This window comes from Sceloporus occidentalis, unplaced genomic scaffold, assembly GCF_023333645.1.
Source record: "Sceloporus occidentalis isolate IW3139 unplaced genomic scaffold, rSceOcc1.0.p SCAF_24, whole genome shotgun sequence".
Taxonomy (NCBI): domain Eukaryota; kingdom Metazoa; phylum Chordata; class Lepidosauria; order Squamata; family Phrynosomatidae; genus Sceloporus; species Sceloporus occidentalis.
Window position 1 is genome coordinate 2214564 of NW_028317004.1, and position 11256 is coordinate 2225819.

An 11256-nucleotide genomic window follows, 5' to 3' on the forward strand; every position below is an offset into this window, starting at 1 on the left:
TGGTTCTCATTGTTATCTCTGCAGTCAGAACCGTCACACTGATAATCCGACATTTAAAAATAAAAACATAACAAGGTTTCATTAAAGGTCCTACATAACCGGCTGGTATATTTAAAATGTAATAAATAAATGCAGTCATTTGTTTCGATTAATTACTTTTATATCTTTATTTGTTTCATCAGTGAAGAAATCAATGTTTTCTATAACACAGTAGGCTAAGATGGACATTGCTCCAGTGGAAACTGGTCCATTTATTGTGGTATCAGTACATTGGACTCTTCTCCTCTCCTTTTGGATTTGTGATCTTCTCCAAATTCTTCAGAATAATGTCAAATATTTCAACCTGAAAAAGATATAAATTAAACTCTTCCCTGGTTCCGGGGATAGTTCCCAATTATAATTGTATAACCACACAATAAAACAGGAATGCTGTCATTAACAAATTTGCCGAGTAGGATCTGCATAGCACTGATCAATTAGACTACTGCAACAGGAACTTGAAATGCATTAACTAATTAATTTGGCCATGTACACTTACATAGAAATTCCGCACTTCAATCAGGGATAGTCTCAGTTCTAGAAATGCAGCTTCATCTTTTTCGTGAACAAGAGCTCGATAATCCATCTACAAATGAAAAATGAATTCCTCGTCAAAGAGAGAATAATGGATACGAGAATGGAGATAGGGTTTGTATTTAAAGAAAAGCACCTTCTGAAAAGAATAAATAAGGAAACAAAGGGCTGTGTAAATATGGGGAGAAGAAGACCAGTCAGAAAATAGACAAATAAGTAGCAGTGAAGAAACAGAGCAAGACAGATAATCAGAGACGGGCTGGGCCAATGGGCAATTGCCTTCTGTGCTGGTCCACAGAAAAAGGCTGAACCTGGATGTTACGTGACCACATGGTAAAAGTGAGGTTGTTCAGTGCGAGTGAGGTAACTGGGTGAAAGAGGATGGCAGAGGGTAAGGAAATGAGTGAGTATGTATGTAGGTTAGAGTGAGAGTATATGTGACTATTAATGTGTATATATAAGTGTGTTAGTGAGAGCGGAAGTGTGTGTAAGTGTGTGTCAGTGCATAAGGGGTCAAAGGGGCCATTTGGCTTTACCTGCGCACCAGGCCAGAAGGTGCGAGCCCTCCCATGCAGATAAGGGTGAGTAAAAACCAGGCGTAGGCTGGCACCTTCTTGTCATGGGGACCCTCCAACCTCCCCACACCGTAACTAACACTAACACACAGGCTAGTACATATTCACTCTTTTACCACAACTCACATCTCATACCCTTACTCACTCTTTCACCTTGTGCAGAGCCTGCTGTCACAGCAGCTTGCACATGGTGTTACTACTGCTGTGCCACTAAGTCCCCATCTAAACAAGCAGACCAACTCAATTTGGACTGGTCCTGTTTGTAGAATATAGACCAGCACAGGGGGTATAACTGTGCCCAGGCCAGTCGACCTCTGGTAACAGCAGACAAAGCCTCAGTGAATTCATTTCTATCTTGGGGTTGTCATTTTTTTTTACCACATGTGTTTCTTTTGAAGCTTTTGCAACAGCATCTCCTCTTTCGGTGAAGTATCTAAAATAATAAGAGCGGTATTACAAAGGATTTAGTCTTGGAGCAATAAGGAAATTAGCCATGACAATTTACTTTAACAGACCGTGGTAAGCCATTGGCATTTGAAATGAGATGTCTGGAAATGTAATAAGACACAGAACTGTGGGTATGGGAGTGAAGGGCATGGAGCCACACTGTAAGAAATGAAGATCCAGGAAATATAGTGGTTATGAAGAAGAGGTCAAGAACCAGAAAGACTGAACACAAGTCCTTGAACAGTGGAGGGTAGTGTAAAAAAGGAAACTAAAGTATGGGTATAATTCATTGACATGGAAATATCAGAGTTGGCACAAGACATTAAAAGCACAAGGGTATGCAACAGGGCTGAATTGTAGATGATGAGCAGCCTGGCCCTTTACAGCTGGCTGCAAACTAATGACGTAAGTGGCTCCGATGGCTGGATCTGAGAGGCTACACGTTACATTTTTAGGCTCAGGTAGAATACAGCTGGCCATATCCAGCCAGTGGCGGCACACTGTAGCATGTGACTATGGAGTGGTGTCAGCCAGTGTCACGCCGGGCATTTGCAAGATGTGCCAGCTGGCCAGTTCTGGCCTGGTATGCAAAGTGGTAACTAGAACAGTGGGTATCAGGCAGCTACCCCAAGTGCTGCATGGTGAGGGGAGTAATTGAGCATCATGGTGGCGTTGCCCCTGTGCTTCCTTCTGACTGGGCCTCCAGCAATAATCCTGCACATTCTGCAAACCGTTTTCATGTTGCTTGTCTCGGGCAGCAAGATATGGATTTTACCATGGTTATAGGCACTGAGTCTTGGAAGTAATAAAGGTTGAATGTTTAAATTAATAAGAGTAGGGAATATGATGGCAAAAGTAATCCTTTTCATGTATTAATACACGACGACAACAGATGACACAATGTTGTTAAGTACTGAGTAGTGGGAACCATGGGGGTAGGGAGTGAATGATGGAACTGGGAACCAGGGAATGATTGAAAGATGTATCTGCAAAAGTCTCCAGTGACTTGCTCTCTGCCAAAGCAAAAGGTCACTTTTCCATTCTAATACTCTTGTATCTCTCTGCTCCTTTTAATACTGTTGATCATCACCTTCTTCTTGACTCACTTGCTTCTACAGGCATTCGAGATACAGCTCTCTCACCTGGATCTCCTCATACCTGTCTAACCGTTACTTCTCTGTCAGCTTCTTTGGCAAGACATCATCACCCCTTCCACTTTCCGTTGGTGTCCCCCAAGCTTCAGTCCTTGGCCCTCTGCTGTTCTGTCTTTATAGTTCATCTCTTGGCAAACTAATAAACCCATTTGGCCTCCAGTATCATCTATATGCAGATGATACCCAAATCTACTTGTCTTCTCCTGACCTGTCTCCATCTCTCATGTCCTGTATTACCAATTGCTTGTCTGCTATTTCTTCATGGATGTCACAACGCTACCTGAAACTTAATATTTCTAAAACTGAACTCATTATCTTCCCTCCTTCCATCTCCACTGCACTACCTGAATTCTCTATCACCATTAATCCCTTATGAAAAAATTACTGCAGTTTTTCTGAAGTAATACTGCAGTTTTTTGGACATGAAAAAACTGCAATACTGCACTTTTACTGCAGTATTACTGCACATTTACTGCATTTGTACTTCACTGTACTACAGTTTTACTGCAGTTATTTTTGTACGGAAGTACAAATGCAATAAAGCTGCGGTACATTGAAGCACAACTGTAGGTTTGCAATATAAAAAAAAAGTACAGTAAAACTGCAGTACAGTGAAGTACAAATGCAGTAAATGTGCAGTAATACTGCAGTAAAAGTGCAGTATTGCAGTTTTTTCATGTCCAAAAAACTGCAGTATTACTTCAGAAAAAACTGCAGTAATTTTTCGCAAGGGATAACACGACTATCTCTCCTTCTAACCAGGCCCGATGCCTTGGGGTCATCCTTGAATCCACAAAATCTCTGGTTCATTCACTTATCACTTCCAGTCTTGACTACTGCAACGCTATTCTGGTTGGCAGAATCTCGACCCTCTCCTCTACAGTCTGTCCTAAATGCTGCTGCTAGGCTTATCTTCCTTGCACACCACTCCTCTTCTGCTTCCCTACTCTGTGAAACCCTCCTCTGGCTCCCAATTACCTTTAGAATTAAGTTTAAAATCCTGGTACTAACATATAAGGCCATCCATAATACTGCTCCTCCGTACATTTCTGCCCTCATAAGCAAATACTCTCCTACTCGATCCTTACGTTCTTCCCATGGGCTAAGGTTCTTCCTCACTTATCACCTTCTACAAGATTTCACTCGGGCTGCCCCATATCTCTGGAATCTACTTCCACCGAACCTTCAGCATTCACCCTCCCTCCCAACATTAAAGAAATATCTCAAAGCTCACTTCAGAGAAGCATACCATCTTAGCTGCTAGAACTTCCTTGTCATTGATACAACCACCACACTACCTCTCACCCGTTCTCTGTGCCTTATGTTTGTCACTCCATTCCCTCAAGATTGTAAGCTTGCGAGCAGGGCTCTCTCCACCTAATGTATCGGTTTGTCTTAGTCTGTCAATTCTCATCTTGTCTTACCCCTTGAATATATGTATTGTATTAAGCGCTGCATAAATTGTTGGTGCTATATAAATAAAAGATGATAATAATAAAAATAATATGTCCAAAAAGGATGGTGGTCTCTTACTTTGAAATGTTGGCCTGTAATGCTTCCACTTTGGTTTTAACAGCAGTTACACGTTCTATGACTTTCTCCTGTTAGAGAAAAACAAAAAATGTAAATGTGTTTAACTAGTCAGGACAGTCCAGAGAGTCTCTTTTGCTCTTATGTCACTCACAATATTGGTGGAGCTTGATGGAACTATAAAAATTACAATTAAAACATTTTTCTTCATTCCCAGAATTGAAATAATATTTTGGAATTTTCTCCTCTAACCTGCACTGACACTCCAAAGTCATTTCCATCTTCAATTTTTGGGATCAGGTGATGGATCCAGGTGATAACCTAAAAAAAAAGAAAAACATGCAATACCACTGTGTCAATGTAGAAGGCATTGCTCACCAGATGCATGCTCTATGACTTGTATAATAACATTAGTGCTTTGCTAAGGATTATGTGTGCATTGTTTTAGTAGCATTTTAGTAACCTTCCTTACCAGTGCACAACCCTCTCTCAGAGATCGGACCTCAGGTTGAACAATGTTCAGGATTCTGTGGATTTTCTTATTCTCTTGTAGGAAGCCACAACGAGGAACTGGGGAAAACCAAAATGCAGGTGGGGGTCAGTATGCTGCATGATAGTCAGTACATTTGGGAAGCATAGGAACCACGTTACCTTTCTTCTCATCTTTGTCTGTTTCCATCTTTGATGAATCCTATAAAGGAAAAAAAGATTTGGATTAAAGGACCAACAATATTGTAATCCTATCTAGAACTACCACCCTCTGCTCTTTACATCTGTTTGTCATCAATGTCCTTTTATGTAATTTAAACACTATTTTTTTATAATTTTTACATTTTACCCTGGCAAACATGGGAAGGCTGGCCCAGTCAATTGGGGCAGTGTCACATAACACAATGTTACATAACTGTGGTAAAAGCAAGGTTGCACACAGTGTATGCAAGCATCTAAAAAGAAGACTCTGGGCAAGGTATGTGAGAGAGGAAAGGGAAATCATAGGGGAGTAAGAGAGTGAGGAATGTAGCATGCATGTATGTATGTATGTATGTATGTATGTTAGAGTGAGTGTGTATGTATAAGTGTGTGTTACAGTGCATGTTACCATTAAGTGGGAGTGTGTGTTAGTGTGAGAGTGAGTACGTTAAAGTCTCTTTTTTTTGGGTGTAGTGGTTCCTTTCATGAACCATGATTTCACGGAGCCAGTCTGTTCTCTATGCTAGGAATACATTGATCCCACTTCTTTACCATTTACCCTTGGTCTTTTAATCTTGTACTCCCCCCACTACGTTCCTTCATTCATTTTGTTTGTTACCAATACCTTTCGCCAGATTTCATTTCTCCCTCCTCTTACAGACCTGTGAGGTCATTATCTAATCATATGTATATTTTCCAAAGCCATAGTCTACCTCCTGTACATAGACTGCCATAAATCTCTTTCTAGTCTACATGTAGTCATATGGTCCTTTTATGCAGTCCACTACTGTATTTTGTTTTTCCTAAACCTACCGTATGAATCTCAAGGTCTTGTCCCCTCAGAATTTAATAGCTTTCCCCTCACCTCGCCCTCAGGAGCAGGAGGCTCTGGAATGGGAATATTTAGCTCAGAATGCAGAGATGTCAGGTCTTTTACATTAAAAAGATCACTCTGTGAAGCAAAAACAGAAAATAATGCTCAGGTCACAAAAAAGCATGGGAATTATGGAAAAATGTAAGTAATGCAATATATTTACCCTAAAACAGTCAGCGTGATCACCACACACATATTCTCATTATTTAGTCATTTATAGACAGATGTAAATATGACTGAATATTCAAGTCCAAGGCCCACAGGGTCACAGTGAGGTACCATATCACCAGAGAGCTGGAGAATAGTGAGGCAATTCCAGAAGGTCAGGGCAGATAGCAATCAGCAAGCAATCAAATCAAGTAATACCAGGCAACACAAGCAAGGCCAAATATAAGCTGGCGTAATAAAATATACATCAACGGAACTCGGAAACTCTAGGAAGAGGCACAGAGGTCATAACAACCAAGCAAGGAATGCCGGGACATACGTAGTCCACCCTGAAACCCATTTGGAAATGACAGGCAGGCAAGCGGATCATCACCGTGTGCAGGCAAGCGCATCATCACCATCACAAGCATGTACATAAAAAATGACAAGGATTAATAGTCTACTGTAGAGTGTTCCATGGACATGGATATTGAGGCATTCAGGTCAATCAAGCCCTGCTTAAATTATAAAATAGAAAAAGTTTTAATCTTCCCAAAAAGTCCTGTCAAGGAAGGAGTTAAAAATACCTTGGGCTGTCTAGTTTTCAAAAATATATGGCTTCATAGGGTAAACTGAATTGGCTGGGCTCAAAGATGTCCTAAATAGGACATGTGCATGGTCAGATGTCAAAATTCCAAGCTGAAAAACTGAATTGTGTATGTCTCAAATGGGCCTTTTAGCCCCCAACAACCAGGAAAACCTATGCATGGGTGGTATCACTGTACTCAGGAGATGTTGCGGAATACACATTGGGGTCGAAGTGACATATACCAGGAGCTGTAAATTCAAACGTATTTATTTCTACATATTCAAAGTGTGCGAGAAAAAAAACACAAAAATTAGTACCACAAAATTTGACAAAGGCTGGTGGTAAAATGCATGTAAAGTGGTAAAATACCAGCATTAGAAATAGTTGTTTTGTTTTTTTTAAATGGTTTGATGGGGGTAAATAGAATTGGCCGGCTTTATATTACAAATATGACATGGGCGCAGGATGACCTGATTTCAAAGGAAAAAAAAAGTTTTTAAATAGCAAAAAAAGGCTACTTGTACCTATTGCCCAAAAAACTTTAAAACATTGGGTATTTCTAAACTCAGGACAAATAGAATTTATTTAGCAGAATTTTTTCATTAGCTTTTGTAGATGAGTAAAGGACTTTTCAACTATAAATGTCATAAAAAAGTGGGTATTTTTCACCATATTTTATTATTTTTATAGTAAATGGGATGATATGAATAAAATAATGGTATCTAAAGAAAGTCCTTTTTGCCCTGAAAAAAAACAATATAACTTGTGTGGGTATAGCAAATGAGAAATGAGGGAAATTACAGTTAAGCACGAGCACTACAGAAATGTTAAAACAGCCTCAGTCGTGAAGAGTACAAAAAAAACCCCAAAAACAGCCTGGTCCTTAAGTGGTAATTTTCCCAAGTGCATTATTTTACATTTATCAGCATTAATCTGCATCGCTACATAAACCAGGTTACCTTCAGGAGTCCATCCAGATATTGTATCTTCTCTGGAAGAAAATCAGACAGGAAATTCTGCATCTGTTCAGAGACATATTTGCTAATGTTATACAGTAATGTTATGCAGGGATATCTTACATGGGATAGCTGCCAAAAAGGACCGGCTCTGATGGTTAGAACTAACCCAATATTTTTAAACATTCAGTTTACCTGGCTGAAAAGATTTTCACGGAATCCATTCACCTGTAGAATACAAAACATAAGTTTACGCACACAAATATCAACTATCCCCTCTAGGTTGTATTGTAGTTTTGTTATATCCTTTGAATGTATGTACTGTAAGAAACGTCTACATTGCTGGCGCTGTGCTATACAAATAAAAGAGAATAAGCATAATGATAATAGGTTGACATAGGAAATGTCTGACCCTAAAACCTGCTTATGTCTAGGTCTGCCTCAAACATATACGGCAATCTAACAAGTAGTGTATATTACTGAGTTTTCTGTGTGACTCCTCAGACCCTTCCTTCTAGTGTAGGCAAATAAAAAATATTTGGCAACTTAAATCAATTATTTACACATTGTTTCAGATATAATTAAAAAAAATGTTTTATTTATCCAAGTATATAATTTATTTCAGTTCTTCTTCCAGGACCGGAGCCAGAAGCTTAAAACACCATGCATGACAGGGAGAAACGGGTGGGACTCTTAAACTTTAAAGCCATCTCCTGGATATGAGGAGACTGAAACTTACCATCCTTTGTTCTCAATTTGGTTGGCAGGTTTTATTTTGTGTGTGTTGGTAATGATCATGTGACGTATACCCATGACATGCTACCTTCATTCAACAAATCCTTACTTGTGTGGCTGCATCATGCATAGTACCAGGATATGATTTTATAACCTGACACTTAACAGAGAGTACAAAATAGAGAGCACGTCTGTTGGAGGAGCATATACAGTGCTGCGAAAAAATATTTGCCCCTTCCTGATGTCTTCTAGTTTTGCTTACTTGTCACATTTAAATGTTTCAGGGGATCCAACTAATTTTAATATAAGACAAAGATAACTCGAGTAAACACAAAATGCAGCTTTTAAATGATCATTTCATTTATTGAAGGTAAAGCGTTAATCAAAACCTGTATTACCCACGTAAAAAAGTCATTGCTCCCCCCAACCCAATAACTGCAATGAAACATTGTGGAATTTTGCCCCACTCTCATTTCAGCAACATTGGAGGGTTCTTCAGTGGCCAATGGTCATACATGTACGTCCTAAAAAGGTCAGCTTATAAGGCCTTTAGGACATCCTGACTTTATTGCACCAACAGGGACATCTCCCTGACGCTACACACGAGATCAGCTTGTCTTTTGACAAATTGTTGGCTTTCTGCTGACCGATGTAATGGCTCCTGGAGTGAGTGCCGGTAAGCCTTTACCTATAGAATGCCTGATCGCGCAATCAGTCATTCCATTTTGAAAGATGTCATTAATGATGTCAACTGGAAGGTTACAGGAGGACAAGATATCCATACAGGGTCTGTCTTGACCCTCCTGGGGTATCTGATCACTCTCCCTATCACATGCATCGCAATCCCCAAAGAATGTCCATGGAGAGTGAGAAATAGTGTTTCTACCTCTTCCCATTTTAGAGACAAATTACTAAAAATAATCAAATAAATAATAAAAAAAAACAATAAAGTGAGCAAAGTGATGTTATTGTGACATATATACCATGTTTGAGAGCTCCCTAAAGGGGTATCTATCCATATTGCACTGATAAAAAAAAAATCTCAAAATCTACATGTACACCCCCCTCTGTTAACCCATAACTATTAAAAATAATACTCTACTCTATAAGGGATGGATATGGCTCTCTAGAACATAAAAATATGAGGTACGAAAAAAATAAAACCTGGGACTGAAGGGGTTAACTGAGGACAAGTGAGGAATATAGTTGTCTGCATGTACTCTGGGTTCTTTTGTGACCTCCTGAATAAGACGTTAATACTCTCTTGGAGGAATTTTGGTAGGCTGCCCACAGTTTTCTCCATTTGTAGGTAATTGCTCTCACCTTGGTTTACTGGAGTTCCAGAGCCTTAGATGTGGCATTGCAACGCTTTCAAAACGAATAAATGTCCTCTAGATTGTTAATTTACCTCTTGTTTCTATAAGTCTAATTGTTATGTTATATCCTGCTTGTTATGTCCTGTTTGCCCATTGTATGGCGCTGTGGAATATGATGGGGCTATATAAAACAATAAATAATAATAATTACTTTGTTTCTCATCTTTTCTTGAATCTCTTTAGATTGTGGCATTGTGTGCTGCTTTTTGAGTCCTTTTAACCTACTTCGCTGGTTCTATTTAATGATGTTTAGATCCAACAGGACTGGCAGAGTGTCTAGTGAAATCCAATTATCAGTTAAGTCTGGCTTATTGGTTGATCCAGTAACTAAGGGGGCAATTACTTTGTAACATAGCGGCAGGTAGGGTTGGGTAGATTTTTCTTTTATACATGAAATCATAAATTTAAATATTGTGTTTTCTCGGGCTATCTGAGGCCGCAGGACACCAGCAGCCCTACTTGTTTGCCCTATCCCTGTCTTAGGACAGTGGCCCATCCACCGACCTGCAGTGGTCACTCACTTACCTTCTCTTGGTTGTCTTTTGTAACCTTCAAAGTACACGCCCTAGACATGGCTATTAGTTAGGAGGCTCTGTTCCCCTCGTCTGTGCTGTTACTGCTTTCTTGCACTTCTAGTTTTTTTGTGCTCGCTGTTTTCCTTTCACTTTCTCTTTAACTCCTTGATATCTATTAAAAGACAGGAGGGGGAGGAGACGGCTTTTATAAGAGGGGATTTCCAACTAGAAAAAAAGAGGAGAGGTTTATAGGTAAACAGATGTGAATATTTGCTCCGTACTCTACTCTGGGTTCACAGTGTAGTCTAATGTAGCTCCTGTTCAACTGAACTGAAGATCATTTTATCTGAGGTTCACTTTTTAGTCATTTTTGAAGGATAGATCATTAGACTTATATCACAAATGACTGTTTATTTCATGCTCTGTGTGACTTTAAGTAAGGTTTGTCAGTTGAGTTTGCACGGGTTGGTATGAAGTTTAGAAATGTATGCTGTTTACGGAAACATTTTTGGGGACTTAAAGGGGAACTGTCTCTGTTGCAGCATTTAGCAGAACTTCATCATTCATTACTAAAGGGTTTTCCTACCTTAAAGGAGCTTTTAGCGGTTTTTACCATTTGTTAAACCATGATTCCCCTTATGAATTTATGCACACATAGTGAATAGCCCTGACTCTATTTAGCAGTCAGGGCAGCATGTGGTTGTGGGGATAGAGGGGTCATGTAGAGGTCAGGTTATATAACAGGTTAGGTCAGAAGTTACAAAAAAATAAATAAATAAATAATAATAAAAAAAAAGAGTAGAAGATTCTAGTTGTGCTCAGACCGCTTAGTTTGCCGCGCTTTTTGCGCTCGAGGGTGTCTCGAGCCACTTAGTTGAACCGCGCTTTTGCCTACTCTGAGGAAAAGTGTATCTCACGCTGCGCTCAGGGCGGGATTTCACCCTATAAATAGAACCTGCTGAGGTGCGTTTCTGTCACACCTGCCGCGAACTGCTAGCTGTCTGCACTGACCTCTTTGTAGCGTCTGGTAAGCAGTAGCATAGCGGGAGAGCCAAGGGTACGAAGATGGAGGGAAAAAAAAAACATTTTTGTTGT

General features: G+C 39.7%; 1 protein-coding gene across 1 annotated transcript; it reads right to left on the bottom strand.

Moving 5' to 3' along the window:
* Nucleotides 1-262: 262 nt before the first annotated feature.
* Nucleotides 263-10219, bottom strand: LOC149300500 (proteasome activator complex subunit 2-like). Its single transcript, XM_089485059.1, has 11 exons — nt 10172-10219; nt 7731-7763; nt 7539-7601; nt 5835-5921; nt 4931-4970; nt 4752-4849; nt 4532-4600; nt 4283-4350; nt 1527-1581; nt 539-625; nt 263-343 (listed from the first exon to the last, which is right to left on the bottom strand). Exons 1-11 carry the CDS (start codon nt 10217-10219, stop codon nt 263-265), a joined length of 729 nt encoding a protein of 242 aa, XP_089341185.1.
* Nucleotides 10220-11256: the final 1037 nt, after the last annotated feature.

Bases quoted from the DNA above. Each gene is read 5' to 3' on its own strand.
- LOC149300500 (XM_089485059.1), bottom strand. From the start codon at position 10,219: ATGTCTAGGGCGTGTACTTTGAAGGTTACAAAAGACAACCAAGAGAAG. The intron at 4,971-5,834 runs GTGAGGGGAAAG...TTTCCTTTATAG, and splicing joins CTCCTGCTCCTGAGGGCGAG to GATTCATCAAAGATGGAAAC. The intron at 4,850-4,930 runs GTAACGTGGTTC...GGTTTTCCCCAG, and splicing joins AGACAAAGATGAGAAGAAAG to TTCCTCGTTGTGGCTTCCTA.